Here is a 27,730-nt window from a genome sequence, read left to right as displayed (position 1 = left end):
AAAAATTGTTCATGTGGTTAAAAAGAGGAGAGGAGCTAGCAAAAGAAAACAAATGAGGATTATATGGTCAAAACAGCAGAGGAATCATTTTTTGAGTAACATTCTAGACATGCAGGAATACGTAAAGCTTATTTTTAATCAAAGGTAGGGAAAAAGACATTCATGTGACTGGTCCTAAGATGGTATGAAACTGATTGACTTATTTAACCCCATGGACAGAAGCCATCACTGTCACAGGTGACCAACACACACAACTCTACAAAAAGAACCTAGGCACAGTATGGCTACAAGGACATAAAAGGTCCAAGTTACAGTAACAGAGAAAATAATTCTATTGCTCAATGCGACTTAGAAAGAAAGCAAGTGAAAAAATCTTGGGGGGGGGGGAGGTTAGAGAGAGAGATAAAAAAAAAGACAATTAACAGTCCTGAATTTGATCCAGTATACTATAAGGAAACACTGGAAAGAAATTAAGACTTAATCCAGATAAAAATAAGTTTGGAGCAAAAAAAATAGATCTGGGTCTTATTAGAACATATACATCCCATAATTTGATTCCTACAGACTGTTCAAGCTATAGGGAATAATCAGAAATAATTCAGGTCAGGATTTTGAAGCCCCTGGAAAAATTTGGGTAAATTAAAGGATATCCTGATACAGCAGTAAGGGAGACAAAAAGAAAAGAAACATTCAAGAGATCTTTATTTTGGAAAGAGTTAGTAGCTATCAACTTTGATCTGTTTCAGTGGAAAGCAAGGAAAAGACCCACAGAAAACCATCTTGGATAGAATTGGGGGTAGAAATTCATATAGTTATCATGAACGGTGCATCTGATTAGCTTCTCAATTCTCCAAATAAAGACTCAGAGCAAACAGTGATCTGAACAAACAAACTTGTCTCCTGAAAGCAACATAGAGTTTTTAATATATGGTTAAAACTCCCCCATGCTGCTACACTGTATATAGCTATTAGTGTCTAACAAAAAATACACTTGATATAAAATACATTTTGAAATGCTAGATAAACATATCACACTTACATGTCATCAGAATCAGAGGGTCCTTCTTTGCCTTGTTCATCCTCTGTATCATCTATTTCAAGATCATCTTGATGCTGTACATCTGCTACACTGGGAACATCAACTAGAGTTCTGTACAATTTGTAAAGATCTGGGAGTGAACATGTTCTCAACATCTGCAAAGGTAATAAAAAAGCCTCATGTTTGGGAACAAATCAAAAAGGTCCGAGGTTACAAGTTACATTAAAATTAACTTTTTGTGCAGTCTTTTGATGGCCAATTCAAAAAAAGATGTGTCCAGCATGAATAGCCTAATCATTGAAAATCTGGCTTCTGGAATATAACAGAAAGCATACCTTCCCCTTTTTTCAGTTACAGTGACTGAAAAGCGTAAAGGAAATAGATAAATTTTTGTGAAGATTTGTTCATTAGCTTGATGACTATCTTAAGAAAAGGAACACTGTGGTGCATAAGTAACTTAAATGCACTTGACATGCATTGTAAGCAACCACTTAAACACAGCTGTGAATAGTTGACAAAGGAATATTTTTTAAAACTGACATTTATTATTTCATCTCTAGGTGGGTCATTGAAAACATTAAATTTTGCTTATGGGATATTTCAAAGCACGAAGGAAGAAGGTTTTGTTTAAAGCACTAATTCATTGCAAGGGAAATAAAGCAACACGGAAACAAAGTAACTGTTTGCTCAGTGATCAACAGGATCTTTCTTGTAATTGTCTAGGGACCCAAACAGCATACTAAATATTCAACACAGTATTGCTAAAACAAGAAACAAGATACTATCTGCCCTAAGGAGTTTCACCAATAAGCCCCACACTGAACATGGATGTATTCAGAGCTATCTCCTAAATTTTAATCAGTGGAAAAAAACCCAGACACCTCTCCACCTCTTCTTTGCTGCTATTTGTATCAACATTTATGTATTATTTATTTATATACACTTTTTGGCCATTACAACCAAAGGACAGGAAAATTAGAAGACTGACCTTACCGCATCATCTAAAGACTTCCAGGAATTCTAAAAAAATGCTTCTTTTCCTACTAGTTTGCCTTTGCTAGCACACACAGGCTTCCTTCAGGCAGGACATTAACCCCGCCCAGCTCCCACAAAGTGTTTTATTTATTTATTTATTTATTTTTATTTTACTTTTCCAGGGAAGAGCAGCAGCAGAGGTTATTGGGACATTCTATAAACTTGCAGATATTGCAGAGGATTCCAGCGTTTGGAACTTACTCTTGTTGCAAACAGAGTTCCTTCATCTTTTAGCAAATGAACTGCAGCAGTAACAACTAAACACCTGTTGCTGTGACAAACACACCCAAAACACATGAAAATTATGCAATAACAGGTGGCATAACTAAGTCTGGGTCATATTATCCAGCTGTCAGACAAGCCGTTTCGTAAACTAGGGAAGTTAACAGTGGACTAACTCTCCGTGCATCACAATTAGAGTCATAAATCCATTTACGTGAACATACGCGTCTGAGAAAATGTTTGCAGTTTGCCAAGAAGCCTTATTTTCCCAAAAATGCAAAGAGGAACTGTGCCTGTGTTATGCTCCCTAGTAATGCATCGACCAGTCGAGACTATTCAATGTCTGATTAACCATTAAACAGTGCAGCTTCTGTGCAGGCACTCAGAAACAAGGCTCAGAGTCGAAGACAAGACACATTTTTTCTTATCCGACAGGCCATCACCCGTACTTCATATTGACTGAATGCAATGCTGGTGTGCAAGTTTCTACAGAATTACTGCCACACGCATTTCCCCAAAGAGCAGCTCTTCCTTTATATTCTTCGCATGTCAGAGTAAGGGCAAGTGTTTCATGTAACTTTAAGAAAGAATCCAGCTTCATCTACGAGTTCCATAACAATTTTAAAAACATCATCCACCATCCTGTGATCATCTCAGAGATTGTGAGCTACTGCTCACAGATTATGAGCTACCTGTGTAGCTTGTTAGGAAATACCTTCAAAAGGCAGTTAGTTCCATTCATTCTTTAGTCTTCCTGCTTCAGCTGCAGTAGCTAGTTAAATTCTGCAGAAACACATCTATCCCCTTGTTGCCAGAAATAACAAAACACCTTTACTGATCTGTTCAGTGTTTATGTTTCTGATGGTAAGGTGGTTTCAAGTTCAAAAAATGGCATAAAAGAAACCAAGCAAATCAGTGGAAATCAGGAATTTCCTTGTGAACCCCATCAGTTACATCCCAGAGAAGTAGTGGTATTCCTCCACAAACATTTTGAACATTATTTCACCATTCAGAATTATAAGTCTCACAATGCTATCAGCAGGCTCCTGCTGATACAATGAACACAGTGAAGGCACAGTGCACAGCAGACAGACAAATACAAACATCTGCTGAAACAGCTATGCCATCTGTTTTGGCAGTGAAGTCTTTCAGGGTAAACAAGCCTCAATAAAAAAAAATAAAGAGAATATTACTAAAGAAATCAAAGTACTCCTCTTGATCTGTGGTTTTCTTTTTAACTTGCCTTTGGGTTGTTCGCATCAAACAGCCCTGTGGAAAGTCCTGTCAACAAAGAACTTTTGCCTTTAATTTTTGCTGGTGATATGGAACGTGAACGAGGTACCAAGGGTTCTTCCTGTGAAGACTGAGCTGAAAGAACTGGTGAGGCAGTCGGTACAACTGGGGGCTGTATTACCCTCTGGAATAAGGGTTCAGGTTGTGGAGAATCATTGGAACAAGTTCCTGGTGTGGTAAGAGAAAGTCTGTTTCAAATCTAAATAGATTAAAAACCCCAAACTCTTAAACAAAAGATAACTAAACTAAAACTAAATTATTTCAGCTGTACAATTAAAATGGAAAATAGATAGCACTATAGGAGTATTCATCTATCAGATCGCTTCAGTAATACATTCCAATGTGAAGTTCTCCCATTATTTTTAACTTTCTGAGAATACATAGTCTTCCGATATAGTCTGTTCTGCTTTAAGGTTTTCATGTTTCTCATTACCTAGTGAATTACATTATGAACACAACAGTTACCACAGGAAAACAAAGCAACTGTGTCATAACAAAACATAAACCATCATCACTGAGACTTGAAAGTATTGCAGATAGATTCTGAAATTACTTCAGAGCCTACTACGAGCAAGCAATTCTAAGCATTAAAATAATCCTATCATTAGCAGCTATTTAAAATAGTGGCTTTTATCCAAGTTGCTCAATATTAAATACGTTTATAAACAAAGCAACACTTTTACCAGGTAAAATCAGTAGATTTGGTAACATTTTAAATAGTCATTTTAAAAGGCTATAGCATTCAGAAATTTGACATTCACTTTTAACTATCAAAACATGGATTTTTCCCTGTTTGAGGACATAATTTTTTTTTAAAAAAAAATTCTCCACTTAAGTTTCCCTGCCCACAAAATTTGTCTTTCTAATCTATTAGAAATATGCTTTTAGACGTACGAACTAAAAGAGAAAAACAAAACAGAAAATCTGTTCTTTCATGGTTAGTTCCTAACTGAAAAATGTACAAATACTTCATACTGCCAGTTATAATGAACAAGAAAGTCTTCAACTGACCTCCTGGAGCTTCTTCTTGTGGTTTCATCTTGTCAAGGACTAGCTTCTCAGAAGCCACCTCATTTCTTCTGTCACATTGTGCCCTATTGCAAACACCATATCCAGAGGAAATACCATGAAAATAGTCATGAGTCTACTGAAAAAAATCCTCATCCACCAAGTGCAGTAAAACCAACACAGCAGACAAACAATGAAGCATTACCTAAGTTTAACGTTTTAACTGTTCTACCTAAATCCTACTCATTTAAAATTGGTTCTTTGAACTGGAGAGAAAAGATCAAAGGAAGAGTACTCACTTATCCTCTTTCTCTTTTACCCATACATCATTAACAGTGGTGGGAAGTTCCTTGGTTTTGTGCTTTTTATTTTCTTCTGTTTCTTCCAACACCTCTGCTTCCAAATCATCAGGCTCTAAAATTATTAAAAAAAAAAAAAATCAAACACTTCATTAAAAATAAATCCCCAAAAGAGGCATGACAGACTACAGTTTTTTTTTTTAAAAAAAAAATCTTAAGGTTTCACTTAAGTCCTTGAGCTTTAATCATTTTATGTATTTCACAAGAACAAACAAAACAGTTTGTAGTCCCCAAACTAAAAGTTTGGCTCTGGTACCAAATAAAAAAATAACAATAATAAATAACATTTAAAAAAAAAAAAAAAGTAACAGCTCCAAAGAGCTATGCGTCCTAAAAACCTAAGCAACCTTGCACCAGATGTCAGCAAGATGCCCATATACAATAGTATATGTGAAAAGATCCCAGCACAATTGATGGGGAGAAACAAAAAACCCCCCACAGAAGTACTTCAGAATCCATTAGCCTTCTAGAGAGTTCTCTATAAGCACATAAAGAGTTTCTGGCATTTAACATAATAAATTGGTACTGTTACAACATGGGGCATACAAAATACTTGGACCTATTTAAAAAGTATTAAGAACAAACAACTGCATGTTACTTATAGGAAAATACAAAGCTATAAAGGATCATTTTTTCATCATTGAATTGGAATAGATTATAATTAGAATTACTAATGAAATGACTTACCATCCAGCAGAACAGGCTTGTACTGCATCTGCGTAGGGTCAGCTCTTTGATAATCTTCTGGTACAGATGTTTCAGATTCAGCAACACCAACTGGTACTGAAGACTTAGCTCCCGCAGTAGGAAAAGCTTTCTCTTCATTATTCTCTTTTATGATTAAGGACTGATAATCTCCTTCAATAACTTCTGCAGCATCTAACACAAAATTATTCTGTAGTTTAAACAGCGCACAATGCTTTGGCAGAGTTCAACAGTAAACTACAACTTGAGTTAGGAAAGATTTTTTTAAAAAACAAGGAAAGCACTTATATTCAGAGTAGAAAAATTAGTATGTCTTATTATAACTATTACAAAGATAAACAGAAGTACTAAAGGTACCCTTTTTGTTTTCTGTAACAGCTGGTGTTCCTGCTACAATAAAATTAGAACATGTCTACGCTTGAAATAGGTGCAAGTTGTACTGTTCTCTTGTATTTCAAAATTTACCTAAAATTTTAACCAAACTTGGTAAAATATGATAACCAATTTCTACTTAACTCATGGGACGAAAAAACACAATAACATATGGCTTTGAGTATTAGCTGAAAATATTTTAAAGGTTTATATAATTTAAATAAAACTGAGTCTTACTTCTTTTAAGCAAATTACCATTTTCAGTTCTATTAAAATAAACTAGTGTTTTGTTTCCACAAAGACAAACATTCTGAAACTCTACAAGCTTATTGGATCTAGCATTTATAAAGCAAAAGAAAAGAGGGAGGAGAAGACAAATGCAGCATAGTGAAACAATAAGTGTGAAAAGGTTGTTCATCAGAAAGACAAGAAGGAGGAGCAAGCAACAGAATTTGCATCCTTAAAAGGAAACATACTGCTTAAATCTGATCCATAGATTAAGGATGAGAAGTAGGAGTTGACCTGAAAAGAATAATAGGCAAATAGCATGCTAATGTGAAGGTTATAGGACCTTTAAAATACAGTAAGTTGATGATATTCCTTTTAAAAAAAACAGACTCAATGATTATACTAATAAGCAAAATCTGAAACGTTTTAATAAAAATGAAGATCATTCCCTTCCAGCACATCTTTCCTAATGTCTTACTATTTGAGTTTCAAATGTTTCAACTGGTTCCTATACCAATTTGTGTTAAATATTTAGAACTGAGGCAATATACAGAATTGCAAAGAATCGGTAAGGACAGAATATGCTTCTATTACTTCAAATTTGCCCTCAGTATGAAAAATCACAATACATACAGCTGTTGAAAACAATTGCCATATTTTGAAAAGTGAAAAAGTGGAAAAAAAAAGGAAGAGAGGCAGATTCTTTTTATCTTAAAAAGAATAAGCCCTCTACAAGATCAGTTCTTACCTTAGCAGCAGTGCTTACCGTTTATTACATCTAGTTCCTCTAGTAATTCAGTCTGAAGCTCCAACTCTGCTTCTCCCAGGATCTTCAGGACTGAATCAGTAGGGCTTTTGCCCCAGACTTTCCTGTGAGGTTCACCAATATCCAATTTAATTACTTCCCCCAGAGTTTGTCCTGTAAGGATACAATACAAATAATGTTAAGATGCTTTTGTTTAACAGTTTACTACTGTCTTGCTTTTAGTACCAAAGCTTATTAGATGACAGTTAATTTATTTGCAACTTAATGGCAGAAAGTCTTTCCAGTAAGTCAGGCACTCCAGGTGAAATAAATCGGATGGGAAGTGTTTAATACTGGCATGAGCTGACCTTAACTTCACCTGACTAGAAATTTCATCTTTGCTCCTACCAACTGGCTCATATGGAAGGAAAACTAGGAAGTCTCCTGTCCTTCTACCTCTTCACATTTGTTTCTGTTATTTCTTCCTGTGATGATTAATAATGAGTGGCGACACAGGAAAAAAGAACAAAAGAGAGAGAAGTTTCTTGATCTTATGATATCATAGTCTTAAAAGTCTTATCCTATGAAGCAAGTCCATCATTCTCTCAATGGTTATTTGTGAAATTGCATTGCAATGTGAAACAGTCCCAGTAAGACGCACCAAAAGCGAGCAAAAGGTCTTCCACTCAGAAGACCGGAGAAAGCTGACAGGAAATCTGAAAGATAGTCCTGATGGAAACAAGCCCTTCTCCCCTCAAAAACCCACCAAGCTAAAACTGATAAAGTGTATAACTTGATGAAATAAAAGTAACAGATATAAATTGAAAAAACCCACCAATTTTATTGCTCTCTGAACAACATCATAAAAGGATTTCTAAGTTAGATAAATACATTAAATGCAAGAAGAATTTTAATTTAGTTCTATGGTAAATTTTTACTAGTGTTGAGATCTTCATTCTGTGCAAATTCCAAGTTACCCACAGGGGGTCATAGCAGTCTTTTGAAAACATTCTAATCTGTTAATCAGAATTACAAATTTCATTTTTAGTTAATATTTAGTTAATATAAAAGTGCTCAAGCTTTTAGCAGCAATTTGACCTGCACTGTGCATCTCAGCCTGTCTGTGGGGCACAAGATGATTCATAAGAAAATCTGACACAGATCTCAGTCAGTTTTGACAGAATGAGATTGCCTACCCTATATAATATTTCTTAGTTTTACTATAGAGATGGAATAAGCATCACCATTGTGTACTTGGATTTAAGATTTTTTCACTGTTCTCTTCACAGACAGAGAAGGATTACATCTCATCTTTACTCTGTTTTTTTGTCTTCTCCCTGAATTTTTAGTTGCATTGCATCCTAAGAAAAACATCGATCGACTTCTGCTAGAAAACACCATCTTTTTACTGAGTCTTCTATCGTAATTAGCCTTGAACACTATCAGAAGGAATGGAAGGAGAAGATTAAAACTGTTAAGAAGTTTGCATGTATCTTAAGTCCCTTCTATTCTTTTTTTGTTCAATTAGTGCCTATTGAAAAGATGCAGCATGAGGAAAGTAGCCATATATTCAATTAGGTGACTATTTGTTGAAATCAAGGAAAATAAAACCCCTGCAAGCAGTTTAATTATTCAACCTGTGTTTTATTCTTCATAAAACGGAAAGTAAAACCACCTACTTTAGAAGTGGAAGACATAAAACTGTAACAAAGGGATAAAAGTAGAGCACAAAATCTCCAAAAAAGCCAGACACTATGCACGGTAAACTGATACACTAATATCACAGTGACAGAAAAGCACTTACGGTCCGTTCCAGAGAGCGTGTCTTCCATTGATAACTGAGCTAGAGGAACTACCAACTCAGATGCCCCTGATTCCCATTTTTTGCGATCTCCTAGAAGTGGATAGTTGTCTTCTTGCTGTTCCTTACCACCTTCAGACAAAACTGATTCAGAGATACTTTTACTCTCCTTTTTCCCTTTCTCATCTTCTTGAGCTTTAAGATTTTCATTCAATCTTCTCAGTATATCTCGCTTATTCTGAAATAAGGGCCAACATATATCACTTAAAATAGTACATTTTTAAAAAGGGGAAAAAAAAAAGGAAAACTAAACAATTAGACATACTTGCATTGTAAAATCTGGCTTTTTTGTTTCCTCTTCAGCTTCCTGAATAAGAGTTACATTTTCTTCCTTTAAATCCAAGAAGCATGAAAAACAACGTAGGACAGTATGTCAGAAAAATAATCTTGAGAATACTAAAAGATATAATAGAAAAAAGTCCATTCCATTGACAACTGCAGATACATTAAGGCAGAATGTATAATACTTCTGTTTTTATGGCACTTCCCAAAGACTGAACTTCAAAGACAGCTTCAGTCTTTGAATCGTTCACTATCTGAAAGTGGTAAGCAAGAGAATCAGACTCAGTTTAAGTAGACAGGAAAATTCAGAGCACAAAATAGGTGGAGATGAAGCCAGATATGGTGTCTGCAGCAAAATGCCACCAAATTCCAACTTTAGAAATGAGTAATTCTAGAAAAGAACAGGAAAGGGGCAAGGACAGAGTCAAGAAACACCTGCAAAGCGAAGCAGAAAGGAGAAGAGACAACTTCAATTATTCACTACAGCATACAGGATCCCAAGTAAGTAAAGAATAAGAAAACAGCAGTTCCTTGATATCTGAAAATACATCTGAAAACCTGCCCAGATCAAGTTGAGTGAGAACAGGCCAATGCATAATTACACTGAACTAAGCTAAACATTCCATTATGTGAAATATTTCAGAGAAATATTCTGCATTCTTCTCGATTTGCCTCAACTATGGGAGCACTGGAATTTGAGCTAAAGCACAAGACCTATTGGGCCTCCAAAAGCAGTCAAGATGAGCTTCATTCAGGATGCATATTTACTCTCCAAAACTGTAAAATAGTAAATAGGTAATGAAATTGAAAATTGATGGTGGAAACGTAGAACTTCAAACAAAAAACCCTACCTTTGCATACAAGACCAGTATTTTCAAATTGCTTGTCCTATGCTACGTTTTTTTTAAAGTCAGTTTTAGTCACCATCTTGTGTTATTATATGACAAGTTTATCCATATTAAAAAAAAAAGTGCTAGTGATTTAAATATTTGTGTGTCAGTACCTGATTTTATTTTTCTAGCTGTCATCTAACAGCTTTCAGTATAGCATATAAAACCATTTTATATAAAATTTTGCTGTATTCCTATAGTCATAGCTTTTGTGGTTGTACACAGTATATAACTTTGCATTATACTGAAACAAAGCTAGGTAAAAAGCAAAGTTAATAGTCAAATTAATGCAGATTGTACTCAAAACTCAAAGTCTACACACATTCATGCATACGTTTAGTTTCACAAATGTTACTTATATCAGATAGGACTATGCATGGTAGCTGAATTAAATATTTAAGTATTACAATATCAGGATCCAAGAATATAGAAAAGAAAAATAAGGAAGTCCAATACTGACTCAGACAAAAAAAAAAAAGATAAGATTATCAGATGCTCAACTCAAACTTTTGTTACATTCAGTGCACACTTTTAAAGTCACTGAAAACAAGAACAAAATAGTCCTAGCATTCAAAATTCATTTTGTCACTTCCATCAGGTATCTCCTGCCTTCAAAAGGCAGATGAAAACTCTGATTAGTTGATTACTGCTTCCACTACTCATGACCACATTAATTAGAACTGAAGTTGCAGCTCAGGCTTCATAAGAAATAAGCTGTTTTGTCCAAAGTAGACTGAATTACTAGAAGTTTCAATGTATTATCTATCTCAGCAGTTTCTAAGATTAATTTTATTTAATTAAAAGCATCTAGTATCCTTAAGCATTTTCAAGTATTCTTTTGTCTAACAAACACATTCTTCTAAAAGTGCTTTTTCAAATCAGTGTATTTGCTTTTTTCCATTTCTTTTACTTTCTAGCAAAGTACCTACCACACCCACTTCCTTCAAAGCAGAAGTCATGGAGATGACTGGTGTATCAGGCTTCAGTGGAAGTTGTGGCTTAGAAAGGGATGCTCCATGCTCTTGCAGGCCATGCCCAGGACTGTGTCCTATGGCCCCCACGTGAAAAGGCACGTTAGGATTTTTTACTCCTTTCTCTATCAGCTGTATATAGTTAAAAAAAAAAAAAGAAAGAAAAAAAAGTTAAATATATAAACTAACTTAGACTAAATAAACTAAATTCTGCTGCAAGTAGAATTTAGGAAAATAGTTTTCAAGCAACCTATTTATACAGTAAGTATCTTCATTAGAGAATGGCTAGCTTTAATATTTTGAAAATTAAAAACTTCAGATTAAAAACATAACACTAAACAAAATTCAGAAAGAAGGACTACTATAACAGTGGGAAGAAATCTTCTGCAAAGTCAGTGATTGTAACTTTAAATTTAAAAACAAAAGGAAAGTTATGTATGTTTTCAGGTCATATAAATTATCACGGCAAGAACAAATAGACAAATAGACCTTTGTCTTTAAATCATGATTGGGGAATAAAAGATTGAATTAAGGGACAACAATATAGAAGATTCTGTTTGATGATATCTCAGTCTTCCCTCTCTTCTCCCTGGCTTCTATTTTGTTTGACCATATTTACCTAAAAATTACTTCTTTCAGTAAGAAAAACTTTCCATAGCACTGGTTTGAAATCTTCTCCTGTTACTACTAGGAAAAAATAAACAATTTTTTTGTCCTACACTAGGCTTTCAAGGGGAGAAAATTTTCATCAAGTCTGTGCTATAGTATGATAAAGGTGGTGTTTTCAAGTAACTAGCTTTATACACCTCTGCTTTCAACACAAAAGTTTAAGTCTTGTTTTACAGATCAAATTGAGCATCTGCGATAGCCTTGTATAGAATTGTTAACCTGTATCCTAATTTATGACAGCTTTTTAAGCTTCCTGCATCAACAGAACTAGTTGAATTACACCTTCCAGCATCAACAGAACTAGTTGAATTACACCTTTCTCATCAACTGCTCATTTGTTAATGATTTCACATGTTAAATGCAGCACTATCAAATAGGCTCATGTAACCTTAGAATAGGACAATAGTATCAAATTCTCACACTACTAAAGACAACTGCCAACCACACACACACAAACACACAATTTCTAATCTACAGCACACACACAAAAGAAGATTATGTCCAGTTTTTAATGTTACGGATCTTAGTAAAATACTTAGTGTAATCCTAATGATTCTTAGGTTCAACGTTATTAAATTCTTGAGCCAAATTTTTCATTCAGGTATATCTGATATTAGGCTACTAGAGAATTCTGACCAGCAGATATCCTCCTCAGTTTCAGAAGGAGTTTCAGAAGGCAAACTAACTATCTAAGCTTGAAAATCACAGCACAAGATTTTAGTCACACAAAGACGTAGCACTATGTACACTGACTGTATGTAATAGATTGAATTTGCTTACATGCTCCTCCCAAGCTCTTTTCTCTCTTTCATAGGCTTCCTTTCTCTTTCGTTCCAATTGCTCCTTCAGAACTGCAGCTCGAGCATTTGCTTGGGCCTGCAATAATCAAAAAAGAACAACTCAAAATCATAACAAGCAGAGCATTTAATTCCATGGAATGTTTAAAAAAACTCCCGCACCCATACACATTCTTCGATCATTTCATCTCTCACTTATTTTATAGACTGAAGACAGGACTCCACCAATACTCAACATTCCACCAATACTCAACATTATTGCTTAACTATAACTCGTTTCCTGACTCAAAAATAGTAACAGCTCCTCAGAATTTACTTACAATTCTTGATTGGCGAGGTAACGCTTTCAATGTGCAAAGTAATCTTAAACAGAAGTCCTTTATAATTGGAATCTCTTAAAATGAATTTTGAAGCTAAATGCATTAATCATAAAACAATAAATATTCAGTCTAAACTCTATATGAATGTAAAAAGCTCCAGTTACTGTTTCACCTCTACTTTAATTAAAGTTGGGCTTAAGGTCAGCTTGTTTTTACATTGCTCTTTGAAGATGATGAGAAAAATAAGCAAATTTTTGATAAGAGGGATACATAGAGTAAAACTCCAATTAAAACATTGGATTTCTATGAATCATATTTGCTTTGTAACACCAAACTAAATATACTTCATGATAGGGAAGCATAGCCCACCTTCCAGTCTACATGTAAGCCCTGTCAGCATACACATAGGGTTTTTCCTACCTAAAATAAATAAAATGGTTATTTATGGAAATATGGTGTATTTTCTCTTCCCTTTCCATCAAAAAAATATCCTAGTTATGCCAAACTGCTTCTAGGACTAAAGCTAACCTAGAGAAAAATCCCAAAGGTAGGGATGATAAAAATCTTTTGCTCATTGACCTATGCCACAATGTATTTTAAAATTACTGAGACAAATTAGTTGAACAAAGAGCTGTGACTTCAATACAGTTAAAACATGTATGGCTACATCACCCTTAGAAAGACAGAAGCCTCTTGTAGCAGTTGAACGAAGAAACTATTGATAACAAAATGAAAAGTCAAAAAACTCATGAGATGCAAAGGAAATTTTAAATAATGAATTCCAGCTACTCTCTCCTCACAATTACCTTCTGTGCTTGTATTTTTTTGCGTTTCAGCTCTGCTTCCTCACTTGATTCTTGTCCATCAGAAGAACTGCCAGCTTCATTCTGCAAAGTAAGAGTTCTCAAAGAATTATCATTAATTCATGATTTAAAAGCTGAGTGCTAGAAGCGATTAGTGGGATCATCTAGACTGATTGCTTGACTACCAGAGGCCATAATTTTACCAGGTAACAGCTCACCCAAATGTAATGTCTGTTCAGACAAAACCACATCTTTAAGATTAGTCACCTTTTTTTCCTCTAAGATACGATGCTTTTACCAATAGGAAAATGATGGGTCTATTGCTCTTCAGGCAGTAGAACTTGAATTAACCATGTCCACTGCTGGGCTCTCCCCAGCACCCCCCATGACCACTGCATATTCTACAGGTAAGATATATGAGAAAGCTTTGACGGAATTTCAGTTTCTTCCATGTACATGCTCCAGGTATAACTGCAAGAAAGGTGAAATGGTTTGGCGGGGGAGGAAATGAAAGCAAGCAAGAATATATAGAGTCAACCTCTGAAATCTCCATTTTCAAACAAACTACTTCTTTTGATGGCCTCTGCATATTCCTACTTATGGAACAAACTGACAAAACTGAGCATAAAAAACTTGATAGGAACCTATTTTTGCCGATGACCAATTTGTGTAGACTTTTCATTTAATCAAAAATAATTTTGTAGGTTTCGTACAGCATATTTAATAAGTAGTAGAGTAGCATTACAAGTAAGTGGCAAAACAGGCAAAAGTAAAATACTTTTTTGGGAAAAGTGGGGAAAAAAAAAAGAATATCATGCCCACCTTGGTTTCAGTCAGCTAAAAGGAAAAAGATGAAAAAGCACTAAAGATAGAAAAGCTTTTTAAAAAAATCTGGCAATAGGACACATTGCACTAGCAATAGATGTCTTTACTTACTTTCTACTGATTAACAACTTTATATCTACAACAAAATAAAACATTTTTTCTGAAATAGTATTCCTCTAGAGCTGAACCTCTGTGTCGAAGTTTCAAATCATGAAAAAACCTCTTAAGAGTTTTTTAGATAGCTAACGTTTTTTCTCTGGTAGGCCTGACAGTGATCCTCAAAGTTAAGACTGAGCTGTTGTCTTCCACGTGCTTTGCTTTCCCTCTTTCATAATTCGTATTCATATAGTACATTTCATTTGATTGCTATACATGAACTCTTTGTAAATTATCAGCATTACATTGTTCTTTGCGTACTCATTGCATAAACTAATTCATTTTAGAGAGCACAGAAAGAACCTAGCTTCTGTGAGGCAGGTTCCCTGAATTTTGTTAATTCAAAATTTGTATCTAGGGGTCAACACTTGTAAGAATGAATGCATTCAGAGGAAGGAGAAAAAAAAAGAAAAACAAAGAAAAGTAGAGATCCACACGGTCATTTTCAGAGAATTGTCTAAAGCACTGCTTCCCATAGGGTATGGGATGCCTCCACACACCTTGCATGTTAAATTGAAGGAATTATACAGAAGAGTAAGAAAGGTTATTTATCAGTAACTTGAAGTATTTTGAGACAGGAAGTTCACATGCAAACTCAATATGAACAAACATATGTTGCTTGAAATCAGAAACATTCCCCCCCCTTTTCATAAATATTCTCCAAGGATATTTATTCATGCTCGGCTCCCCTTTGCGATCAACGCATGGGCAGATGAGGCGGTGCCATTTACTTTTTTTCCCCTCAAAATGTTTATTTATAGATGCAGTATTTACTCAGAAAAGCCATAGTTTCATTTTTCCGTTAAGAAGAACAATAAAAGAATACCACAGAGGTAAAGCCTGAAAGACATCTGGTCATCATGATACATAGGCTTAATGTCGCTTGCTTGTGGTGCTAAAGCAAGTTAGGAGAGAGAATAGACCCTGGGTAGTGTCTTGAAGAAAAAATTAGTTTAGGTTGACTTCTTGGAAAGATGTTTATCTATCTTCTATTTCTTTGTAGGTAGCATAGCTTCTGGGATGTTCAAAACCCTAGATAAGTTATAGCTACTGGGAAAGGAAGCTAGGTTCCTGATATGCCTTCAGAAGCCTAATAACCTGTACAGAGAATTAATGTCACAGTCAAAATAATGGCACTTGCTGTTTCACCTCACCAAAATGAGCAGCTTTGTCCTCCAAAGAAATTTCTGGAGAGCACCTTTACTTCTACAGTTAACAATAATGGAGGTTGAGCGTTCACCCCCTAGTTTTGAGGGGTCAGTGTTACAGATGACAAAGGAACAGTGCAGTACAGCCATGACTCTATGCTAGCAGCATTTTAGCACTGTCCTCAATACCCTGAGGGTGCTCATGAGCTACCCTATAGTTTAGTAGGGCAGAGCATGGAGATGACTAGTCCTGTAGCAGCAGTTTTGAAGCACTTCCAAACAGCAAAGGAGAGTTACAAGTGAAACTAGCACCAAATGCAAGTAAGATAGTGTGTGCTTATGCTGTATCAGTTTAACCTGCATTGGTGAGTCAGAGCCAGAAGTAATAACTGGCCTCTACAATAACTCTATCGACTCAAGAGGTCTTGACTTTCATCATGCTTTTTGAGACAAACTTATGAGAACAGTCCATGCTGGTTCCATGCCAGAAGCCTCTGCTGAGTAGTTCGACTTAGCCTCTAGTTCATTTAATAAAGTTTGTATAGTGCTCTCAGGTAGAAACGTATATAACTAGCTCTGGATCACAGAGATTTCACAGGAAATATAGATGGAGCACATATCGGGCACAGATCTCTCTCCAAGGCACAAAAGGAGTTTTGCATCTCAGTCAAGTGATTGAAATTGGCTCTCTTGTTGCATCAAGGTTACAGAAAATAAAACACTTTAGAAGTCAATAATACAAGAAAAACAGTTTTTTTTATTATTATTATTATTTTTTTTTTAACCTAGAAGAAAGTTACAGTACTCCATTTACCTAAGATGGTGGTCAAAAGAAACTGAGTGGAATTAGGCACGCTCTGCCTTGTACATCCACTCACTAAACATAAGGAAGGTACATGAAAGCATCCAGTATAGATATTGAATGAGGTGAGGTACAGACACACTTCACGGTTCAAATCACAGCTCATAAGCACAATGTGAGTACATAAGCACGTAATCACTTGAAGAAACTCAAATACTCTAAGACACTTGAAGAGTATAAGATCACACAGCAGGTTAATGAAAAAAGGGAAAAAAAATCTCCAGACCCTATTTACTATGAAGACTACCTCAAATGAAAAACTTTAACAAAAAAATTAACCGCGTTCAAGCTTATCTTGGATTATATATTTGACACCTTAAGAAGTGCTGGTGCTATATCTGTTATGAAATTTGTTTTGGAAGACCCACATCTGAGTAAGTGTATTAATAAACATTGAGCTCATGCTAGAAATTTCTTATTTCTAATGCTAAGAATCTCTAATTTTTAACACACCTACAGAATGTACAAAAAGAATGAATTCATAGGCATTCACAGTGTGAGTATTGTCAAAAACTCAATTCTAGAGAAGTTCCTATAATCGAAAGCAAAAAAAATGTAAATGTGCTAGTGCTTGACAAGCAATTTATGTCACATTCAGATACAAACCTATCTTGTCTTGTTTTTAAGCAATCACGTTTAAGGGCACTGAATCTGCACTCTCCAATGTAAATACCAAATAGATTTTGTTTATTCTGGAAGAGATGAAAGTACTCACCATGGAACAAAATGTTAAAAAAAAAAAAATTTATATAAAACTTCTGATGAGAAAGTCTTTCTGTGGGAATAAAGCAGTTCCCTCTGCCAACTTCTCAAAATTTTTAAGATTATTTCTCAAACTAACCTTTTCTCCACGAAGTTTTGCTTTAATCTGTTGACGTTCATTAAAGTTTTGTAGCCGAATCTGTCTTAATCTTGCCAAATACTCCTAAATCAAAGAAAGGAAGCAAGTTTCAATTAGGCAGAAAGTTTGCAGTATTTCTAGTTTAAAATAAGTAAGATTCCAGAAAAAGTCCAATAAAATAAGAGAAAAAACCCCACCATTGCTATCACTAAATCAGCCTCACAGACCACAGTTCTTACATTTACCTGTCAACCTCCAGAAAACCCTCACCTAGTGGAAATAAAGAAAACAGAACCTAAGTTCCTCAATATTAAGCTCCCATTACACTGGATGGAATCAAGGGAGCTAAGAGTGGTTATACTTACTACAAAAGGTTTAAGATATATGGATTCATGTCTGTGTGTAAGCACATCTAAGAATCTCTCTGAGATAGACTGCTGTAAACAGCTATTCTTTTCTAACTACAAAACAAATACAAAAAATGAAAAATTCCCCCAAAACAACAACAACAACAAAAAAAATCCAACCCCCCCAGCCTCTAGGATAGTATGCAATATATCATTTCCTACAAATCTATGAAGCTCTTATTTTGTTACACAGATGGGCCATGCAGGAAAACTAGGCAGAGCCAAACTCAAAATGGTACTATTTGTGTGATGAAAGTGGCAAACATGCGGCAAGCGTACCTCTTCCTCCTTGTTTCTGGATTTCCTTCCTCTTGCAGAAATGGGCCTGCCTCCATACATATCTGCCACGTTTTGCAGTGTACCCTGTTTGCCATTTAATGGGATCAAATTTAAGATGTCTGGGGCTATACAGTTATCTGCTTTACCCAATAATAACTGTTTACTTATAACAATCAATGATCTGCAGTTGTGCTGAAGTTAACTGATAATCCCTTTCATTTATGGGAAACATTTATCAGTAATTAAATATCCTGAGTAGCCAGAAAGGCTAGAACCTTAATAATATGGTTGTCTTTTTCCTGATCTTCTACAGCTGTGTTAGAAAGCTTAAGTTCTGACAGGCTTGAGTTTTTCTACATCTACATTATATACAAATTGTGGCATATAGCTGGCACTTGTTATTGTTGAGCCAAGGTTAAAATAAAAATGAAACTTTATGTTCTTGTATTAAGCATTATCCACCATCATGACAAATTTACTTTTTTTTTTCATCCTGTAAGTAGCAAACTCGAACACTCTTAAGATACTCGTATATACTTATTACATTTTGCCTTTTACATTGAACAAGCTATGTTAAGTGACTAATGCACATGCATTTACAATGTATAATTGTGGTTAGTGTGATGTAACCAGTGTCCTAATTGTCACCAAAGAAATTCAACCTATAAAGGGAATGAAAATAGAAGTCCAAAATAAGACAGTACAAGAACCATTTAACTCAAGGTTACCTGTTTGGTTTAAAATCATACTTGAATTGGTCAGAAATGATATATAAGCATAAGCCTCTGCGGAGTAGGCTCAACTATCCTGATTTGTTAACTCAGAATCTATGCCTTAAATATGTACAATGTACATTCAATAAAGATAGGAAGGATACATGTGATGGTCATATACATCTTCTGCCTTATGAAGCATCAGGGCTTTAGCTTACAAGTATTGACTTGTAAGTCAATACTCCAGTTAAATTCCTGACAGGTAGGATCAGATCAAAAATACCTGGCTAAATATTCTTTCAAAATAGAGCTAAAAACAGTAATTAAAAAAGTAACAGCATATGTCTAAACTTCTGTGGTTTAGTCACTAGAGGGGGTCAGAGACCCAATTAAAAGAAGCATCCTAGTGATAAGCAGTATAAATTCATGAGGAAGGACTTCATGAAATCTGGTTTCAACATGAGTGTTGAGTCAAAAAATAGGATAGGAATATTTTCCATATTCATCTTTTCTGAAAAGATATTTAACTGTTTTACACATGTTCCTGAGCTTTACAAAAGCCAAATGGCACTTTAAGACTTTACCTCATCATTTTCCATGCTAGCATTCAGATTAGTTCTAGGCTTTCTCAACAAACTGATGGTGATTATATTAATGTTCTTAAACAAGAAAGGAGCTGGAAGCAAGGGTTCTAAGAATGCGTATCACTGCACATTATTAACATTTAACATTTTACTTATCTACCTAAATGAACACATATTAAGATTCAAAATAACCAGGACTCAAGGTTTTGCAATTCTATGCAGCTATAGTGAAATAGCAAATTGGGTCAGAGGCAGCTATCTTAAATGGATGGCTGAAAATACCATTGGCTCAACTACTGAGTCAAACTTCAGATTGTCACTTGAGAATTAAAATTGGTATCTACTATATTTAACTAATGTTTGGTAAGGCAGAGTGAATCATTTGACTTAATCCCAAGTCTTTATACTATTAAAAGCTATATATTAGTTGACCATTCCTACTAATTTTTCCTCTTAGATCAGTGATGGGAAGATCATCCAGGCCATGGTATAAGAAAACTACTGCCCCAGCTACTCACATTGTTTTCCTGCACAAATAGAAGGAAGCTGCTGAGGGCGTCTGCTATCAAAGGCAAATTTGCCATATAAATAAATTTGGAACCCTGATTTAGAATGACTATGTCTTAAGAATCTGGAAATTATCTTTATGATTGTTCAGTAACCTCCCCATTTTATTACATCACGAATTAAGTACAAAACATTTGGGCTCAGCTGAATACCTTAGCGGCAGGCAGAAACCTGGGAAATGGAATACTTCGGATATTTTGCACTAAGCTGATCTCATACACCTCTATTAATGCCAATAAAGTCAAGAACAAAATGGATGCAGGCACTCCTAAGAACTTATCTATGAAGACACAGTCTTGTCAAAACAGGAATCTTTCATTTCATGAAAATGATTTACAGGTCTTGGATGTTTTAAAACAGAAACACTGTTTTTAAGTAATAAATTCATGCTTTAAAATGAATACACTAATTTAAGGAAACTTCACCAGCAAGGCAGTGAATTAAAGAACTTCAAAATTGCTTCAGGTAACTGAAGTAACCCTTGAAACAAAGTTGGCTTTAGGTCATGATTTGACACTCAGATAACTACAGATATGCTGCTATAAAGCTGCAATTCCTATTTTCTAACTGTGCTGCTAGCATAGTTGGTTTCATTTAGTCAGCAGAAAAAAAAAAAATACTGTGACTTGCTTGTAAGCGCATAGTGTGAAAAAGCAAAATTCTCCATATTTTGGAAATACATAGTTCAACCACACAAGTCCCAGTCATTTTGAAGACTTGTACTGTGAAACGGATTTCCTAAAGGAACATTAATTTTAGAACTGTAAGCATAAAGACACTATTGAACACTATTGAATAATTTCAACCTCTAAAGAATAAAAACTTTAGAAATATCGACTTTGTCAAAGATAGATGTGTCTTTACGATATTTTGTTAGTAAGCAGTGTTTTTTTGTAAAATGCACTATTGTAGCTGAGCTATCAACTTCCCAAACTTCATTTTAAGTTCCAATCACTGAACATAAAGTTTAATTTTAACTAAAATTTTAAAGCTAGCAACCAAAATTGGAAACTGATATTTAGACAGCTTTTATGGCTAGGATGCCTTTTTAAAGATTCATAAAGCATGCTGGAACAGTAATATACATAGGAAGACCAGATTCCATACCATGTGTCCCTCAGCTCGAGCTTTGTTTTGCATGGCTTCTCTCTTCCGTTGCCAGAATTCTTCAACTTGCTTTTCTCTTTCTGCAGCTACCCATCCTTTCTGCCTGAGTAATTGCAACATATACCAAGCTGAAAGTCTCTGAATATGACACTCAAAAGAAATAAACAAAGAAAAAAAATACTGCATTTACACATTAACTGGGACACAAAGAAAAAACAGCTTTCTGTGAATAGTGTTTCTTTTAAAAAAAAAAAGCCTTTTATCTGACACAAGTCAGACTTTCGCAAAATGTCAGAAAGTAAGATGAACTAGGTTAAAAGAACAACTAAAAAAAAAAAATCAAACCACCCTATTGTCCTTCTACATCCTGGTCATCAAAACAAAAATCCAAGCAAAACAATCTTAGTTCAGTCATTTCTGAAATACCTCAGCTTGTTCCATTACTGCCAAAGCTTGTGAAAAGGGACATAGTCCTTCAAGATTTTCCTTCAAAGATGGGCAAGAACTCATTGCATGAGCCAGTCAGTAAAAATCAATAAGGTAGAAGTCTTTCAGGTCTAACCTACACTTGGAATAAGAGCTTCTACTCCTTGAATAAGCACAGCACTAATATTCTGAGGATGTAGAGGAACTGCTTTTGTGTGTTTGTCGGGGGGATTTACGTATGAAAAGAATTTTCTCTACTGCAGAACTGGCCAGAACAGGATGCTTTTTTGTATGCTCTACCCAAACTGGTACCTGACCTGGGGCGGATAACAAGGCTATGTTCAAGTTCTATTAACTGAGCACCTGGCAAGCCTCCTTGTAAATATGATCATTCTGTAGGGGATCAGTTTCTGACTAACTAGTTAGAAGCAGACTTACAGGAAAACTCTCCACAAAAGAAGCTGCAGACTGGTGATAGAGATTCTAATAGAATGAAGAGGAAATCCCTTTTCCCTGGCTCCTTAGCCTCTTCTGACTGAAAAGTAATGGGGGTCCAGCAACAGGCTGGAAGAAATTGGAATAAGCTGATAAGAATAACTCATCAGGCTAAAACAGTTAAGGAAGAATCATTCTGCAATACAGGAGATACTGCCGGTAAATCACAAATGAATTAACACACTAATTATACATCCTTGCACCTTTCTATTAATGAATTACAGCAAATGGAAACACAGTTTCTTATTGTTGGAGAGAGAAAGTCAGAGATCAAAGTACTTTGATACAATAGAGCAAATTCTGTAGCTGCTCTGAAAACAAGACAGTCCACAAAGAAACTCTTGCTTATCTTTGCATACATATATTATTTGACTTGCTACAAGATTTTGACTTCCCGTTCATTACATATTAACTCACTGAGTGTACAATGAAACCTGTCCAAACATCTCTAATACAGGCGAAGCTCAGCTTACAGTATTGGAGGAGAGGTGTTTTCGAAGCAGAAAACTATCCGCCTCAAACCAAGTCCTCAGCAAATACTTATGCCAACTGAATTTATTCATCATTTATTCAACATCTATTCAACAAAATGAATCATTTGGCTTTAAAAGCATTTCAGCTAGTTTTCTTCTGGACTACATTTCTGTCCAAGAGACAATTTCTAAAGATTGCTGAAGATATATTTAGTTTTATGTTAGATGTGGCAATATAATCTGAAAGAGCATAACTTGAGAATTTCTCAGCTTCTTTAACACATACTTTAAATTATCTGTCTTTAAGAAAGTCCCATTTAAGTTGTTTTAGCTAAACATCCTGATGACATATCTTTACATTTCACCTTCAACCGAATCAATAAAACACAGAACAGAAATACTATTATGCTGGCTATGATAATAGAATTATCTCTAGATAATAACATACAAATATTTAATGTATTTTAAATACTAAAAATACTGCACCTCAATTAGAAAAAAAATCTCTATTTGTTTTAAAACTTCTACCTGGTATTTTCTTTGAGTGCTTTTGGGTTTGAGGATTTCAGAAATATTAAATCATTATTTCATCTTCATTTACATTTTACTGATAATTTGCAGACCTCTATGATATTTCCTCTCCATTTTAATATATTAAAAACATTTTACTTGGTTATAGCCCAAGAGCACTTAAAATTGTCAAATGTGAGGGGCAAACAATGTTTCCTAATGTAGACATGGTTTGGGGATGATGGCACTGTGTGTAGAGTTGAGAATAAGCACAGGCGAAAGTGAAAACATCTATGTCAGCTGGAAAAACATTTTCCAGTACTGGGGTATATCAGAAAGAATTTTAATGAGCTCACAATGGCCCAGATTGTTGAAAATAGTGTATATATTTACATATGCTAATGAAAAGCATATGATAATATATGAAAAGATAATATATACATATATATATTCTGCAAACGTACATGTGCACACACACACTATATGTATATATAAATACACACATATATAGTGTGTGTGTGTATATATATAATATATATATATAGTATATAAATAAATAAAACACTGAATAAAATTTAATTTAGAAGAACGTTTTCTCTGATCATTTCCTTTTCCTCTCATTACCTCCAATTATCTTTCCATCCAAGGAATGTATTTTTGGATCTGTAGAAGTTTAGATAATGCATGAGAAAGTTTTGGCCCTCTGAAAAGCTTAGTCAGTGTGCAATGCTCAAGTACTGACTTACTAAAAAGGACATTTCACCATTTACTGCTCTCTAGTGCAGACACAGTCCTTGGGACAACATTAACAGATTTGAAGGGAAGTAAAGCAGTTTTGGAAAAAAAAAAAATCTCGAAAGAGAAATCATTAAAAAATAATGCTGGTTTGTATATGAAATGTATACATACTTTATAGTAATTGCCAAGAATAATCATCCTAGAACCAGAAGCTGCACACCACTATAATATCTGATATTCACAGCTTTTGAAGAAAGCTCCTAAATATTTTCCACAGACCAATAAATAGGAGAACTAACAAGTCTGCAGCAGCGTACAGCAGAGCCTTCTAAATGTTCTCTGCTAGACTCAAACACTTAAGATGGCAAGAAGACAATCAGAATGAGATGAAAAGTGGAGGAAGCATCTTGGGCAGTAACACAAGAAGTAGAACTATGAAAAAAGAAAAGGAGGCTTGTAGTGTTATCTAAACTGTAACTGCATTAAACTAAGAATTTTGGCCAAAATCTAGCCCAGTTACAGTTGTTAGTAATTCATTTTTTCTACTGACTGGGAAGCCAAGGTATCCATTGGTTCTAAAAGAACTGTGGTCTGTGAGGGACCAACACACAAACAGACAGCACGGTACCAATGGATAGAAGTGGTTTTGAGACATCTCAAACTACTAAATGAAACAAGACATAAAACAGAAGTCTAACACGTAGGGACAAATTTATGGATTATCATAGTCCAACCTGTTTGCATTGGCTTGTTTAGACACCTCCTTCAATCTTTTCATTTTTTTCCTAATTGCATCAGCATCAGGTAAATGGTGATGACCTGCAGGCCCCTTAGGAACTCCTGGACGTACTCCAGGTGGAATTCCTCTGTAGATAAATACGTACAGTAACTTTCATTACTTTCATCTAAAGTAGACCACATGCAACTTCTTAAGGGAAGGCAGCCATACCTTTCAACAGCTTCTTGGCCTTGTACACCTGCCCTCCATTTGGCTTCCCTCTCTTCAGCTACTTTAATGTTTTCCTTTTGTTGTTGCATCTGATCAAAAATAGCATGATAGTGTTCATATTGTCCTCTAGAAGACACAGGAAAAGGACCAGCACCACCTCCACCACCAAAATACGGTGCCTGGAAATCAGAAGGGTTAGAATGGGAATCTTAAACACTGGTCTTAATGAGTCCTTCCAATTTCCATCTCCCCAGTAGAATAAAAGCATTACTGTGTTCTGCAACAATTCTGATTTGGTACTAGTGCTTTTACTTCTGGCACGTTCCTGTTTTAATACACCAAAACAAAATTGAAAAATTAAAAATGTACTTTTCAATTAGCACTCCAAAACAAAAGAGCATTTACCTCCCTCTGATAATAGTTTAATTGTACATGTGACAGCCATCATATATTTTGAAAGTCATTGGTAAAGATTCCATTGAAGCGTAACCAGAGATAGCTCATGCTTCAGCATAAAAGCTAAAAGTGATACAGTGCTAACTTAAGTATCAATGAGTAACTTGTATCCAAACAGCCATTTTTAAATAAAGTTGGAAACAGTTAAGCACACTTTAAGGTTGCTGAATGGCATTAAATTGTTATTCCAAGTGCAGATTTATTCGAGAATCCCAATTTTACCAACCTAAAATTGGGTTGCATCACCAGAATTGAGAAGCTTCCCATCTAAAGCTCAGATCAGAGCAACATTTACTGCAAGTTACTCCTTTACTGAAAGTTACTCCTTTACTGAAAACAATTCTTTCATTCTCATTGAATTGAAACCCCTGGAGAATTTCCATGTGAAAATAAAATAAAAAAAAAAAAAAAAAAAAAGATGTTGCAAGCAGTTGCGAATAGTAGTAGCCAAGGATGGATGCAGAAAACGTGAAATTGGCAAAACAAGGTTAAGGTTGTCAGCACATGCATAAAGTGTTCATTTTATACCTGTGGCAGTGGTCAAACAGCCCATGATAGTGAATCTATAGAATTGATTTTAATGATAGTGTAGATGTTCTTTCCAGAGTGGTCTGAAGTATTCTACATACATTCAAATAGTCAGCGTAGATCTGACAGGTTTAAGGTTGCCCACTTAAAACAAGCGTTCTTGAATAGATTATACTGACAAGGGAATTTAGTTCACATCTGAAGAGTCTCAATTGCTCAACATCCATCAATAACTCCTCTTTAATCCATACGACAGAATGCTGACAGAAAGATTTATCCAGGCATTCAAATAAATATGCTAGCAAGCTATTCCTCTAGGTAAAAATAATTTACTACAGAAGCCTACATTTTCTACAAATTAAATGCAAAGCACTGCTTTAGACACTATTCAATGATTCACCTGTAATTGTTAGAGCTCAGTTTTCAAAAGGATTATCTAACAAAATAGTATGATCAATCTCTAGACAAGTGGTCTGGAACAGATGCTCAGTCTGCAGAACAGTTAGAGCCCCAGCTAGAACCACAAACCTCTGGTCAACTCCTTACCATCTTCTTTCCCCATTTCCCTTCAGAAACAGGTGCCAGCATTCAGTCTCCCAAAAGGAAGACAGGAAAAGAAAAACAATGCAGTATGTTACCCTTGTATGCCTTCATATGAGGCTATGCAGCCTGCGTTAACAGAAAGTTCGAACACGGCTTTCTAAGCTAATAGCATTGTCAAGAAGTCACTGGATGCCCCATTTTCATGCAGGAGAAAAGAAACTGAAATTTAAATCAAGAATACTATGACGATACATGGAAACCTAGATTGACGATAACCTACTAGTCTGCAGTAAAATTTGTACAAAGCTACCTTGAGAAGAAATCTAGAACATCTTTAAAGCATAAGTTTGCCATGATATTTTACACAAGTGATAACACTTGTGAAACATTCGTGAAAACACACACAGCCGTTGAACCTGAATTTCCCTTGGTGACTGAAAAGATGATTGCACATTTAGCTACAACAGAACTTCGCCTATGTTTGCAGTGTCTGGTGTTCTGCAATGAAACTCTCAATATTAATTAGAAGCACAATTGTTTTCGGGAACGCATGCAACTGATTCAAATCTACTGGTACTGGTACGTCATGTTATACAGAAGCTTGTGCTGTATCTGGCAAAACAGACTTGAGAAAAGGGACATACAGAAACCAAAAGATTTCTTTTGATTATCCATTCAATTAGTACCTTCTGTTTCTTAAAGTCTGGCATTTTAAAGTTTGATTTTATATTTAAGCTTTATCTATATGATATGGCATGCATCCAAAGATGATTTTATTTTGAAAGCACATAGATAATTAGCAAATAGCTACTGAAATCTGTGTGTATACCTACGTTTTCTTCATATTCTTGTTGTATGTGGAACAGAAAATAAAACCTCTACTCTTCATTCAGAGCCTGTTCACTATAACTCTGGTGAACATATTTAAGTCAAATATTTGTAAGACTCGTTAAAACACAGCAATTTGTGGTAGTAATCCAATTTATACTGCCAGATAGATTTGCACTATGACAATACTCAATTCCGCACTGGCTCTGTCTTATGAAAGTAGAAGATGTTAATATTCAAGTATCTTCATGAGACTGACTAGTTCCAGAACAGTTATGCTTCCATGAAACTGATACACGCAAAGAGGCAAGTTGAAACTGTCACAGGAGTCAGGTTGAATTACGTAATTCAATCCTGCAAAATATGAATAGCTAAATTTACTACTTTCAGGGAAAAAAAAGGGGGGGGGGGGAAGAAAAAACACAAAAACCCAGCACATTTAAAATTTACTCATGACTTTTTTTCCCATGACAGCCAACTTTTCTATATATACACTGACTTTGTCATTTATGTTGGCAAAAAACAAAGAATGCTTAGAAGCATGTTTTAAATACTGGGCAAACAATCCATTATCATAATATGAGAATCTGGAAAACATTTCAACAAAAAATTTCAAGAACAATCTTGAATGTGAAAGAAATTGTTCATGCATAGATTCAGCACAGGAAAAGTAGCAAAAGCAAGAGTAGGAAAAAA

General features: G+C 35.1%; 1 protein-coding gene across 10 annotated transcripts in view; it reads right to left on the bottom strand.

Annotated features, from left to right (window-relative positions):
* Positions 1-27,730, bottom strand: part of NEK1 (NIMA related kinase 1) — a 50,325-nt gene that overhangs the window by 5,067 nt on the left and 17,528 nt on the right. For 5 of the 10 annotated variants that reach the window (XM_062573777.1, XM_062573776.1, XM_062573780.1 and 2 more), the window contains 16 exons: positions 24,680-24,858; positions 24,465-24,596; positions 21,089-21,191; positions 18,118-18,201; positions 17,432-17,515; positions 13,603-13,683; positions 12,460-12,555; positions 10,969-11,142; positions 9,133-9,198; positions 8,811-9,045; positions 7,028-7,180; positions 5,644-5,835; positions 4,897-5,011; positions 4,601-4,683; positions 3,540-3,757; positions 1,040-1,194 (listed from right to left, as the gene is read on the bottom strand). In XM_062573777.1, coding sequence (XP_062429761.1) covers positions 1,040-1,194; positions 3,540-3,757; positions 4,601-4,683; positions 4,897-5,011; positions 5,644-5,835; positions 7,028-7,180; positions 8,811-9,045; positions 9,133-9,198; positions 10,969-11,142; positions 12,460-12,555; positions 13,603-13,683; positions 17,432-17,515; positions 18,118-18,201; positions 21,089-21,191; positions 24,465-24,596; positions 24,680-24,858 — 2,150 coding nt within the window. Of the gene's footprint in view, positions 1-1,039; positions 1,195-3,539; positions 3,758-4,600; positions 4,684-4,896; positions 5,012-5,643; positions 5,836-7,027; positions 7,181-8,810; positions 9,046-9,132; positions 9,199-10,968; positions 11,143-12,459; positions 12,556-13,602; positions 13,684-17,431; positions 17,516-18,117; positions 18,202-21,088; positions 21,239-24,464; positions 24,597-24,679; positions 24,859-27,730 lie in introns of those variants that run through there. The other 5 variants (XM_062573781.1, XM_062573782.1, XM_062573779.1 and 2 more) reach the window with 4 other exon arrangements.

The sequence above is a fragment of the Rhea pennata genome, chromosome 4 (assembly GCF_028389875.1).
Source record: "Rhea pennata isolate bPtePen1 chromosome 4, bPtePen1.pri, whole genome shotgun sequence".
NCBI classification, from domain to species: domain Eukaryota; kingdom Metazoa; phylum Chordata; class Aves; order Rheiformes; family Rheidae; genus Rhea; species Rhea pennata.
The sequence above is the reverse complement of the archived record's forward strand: the minus strand, read 5'-3'. Positions and strand labels throughout refer to the sequence as shown.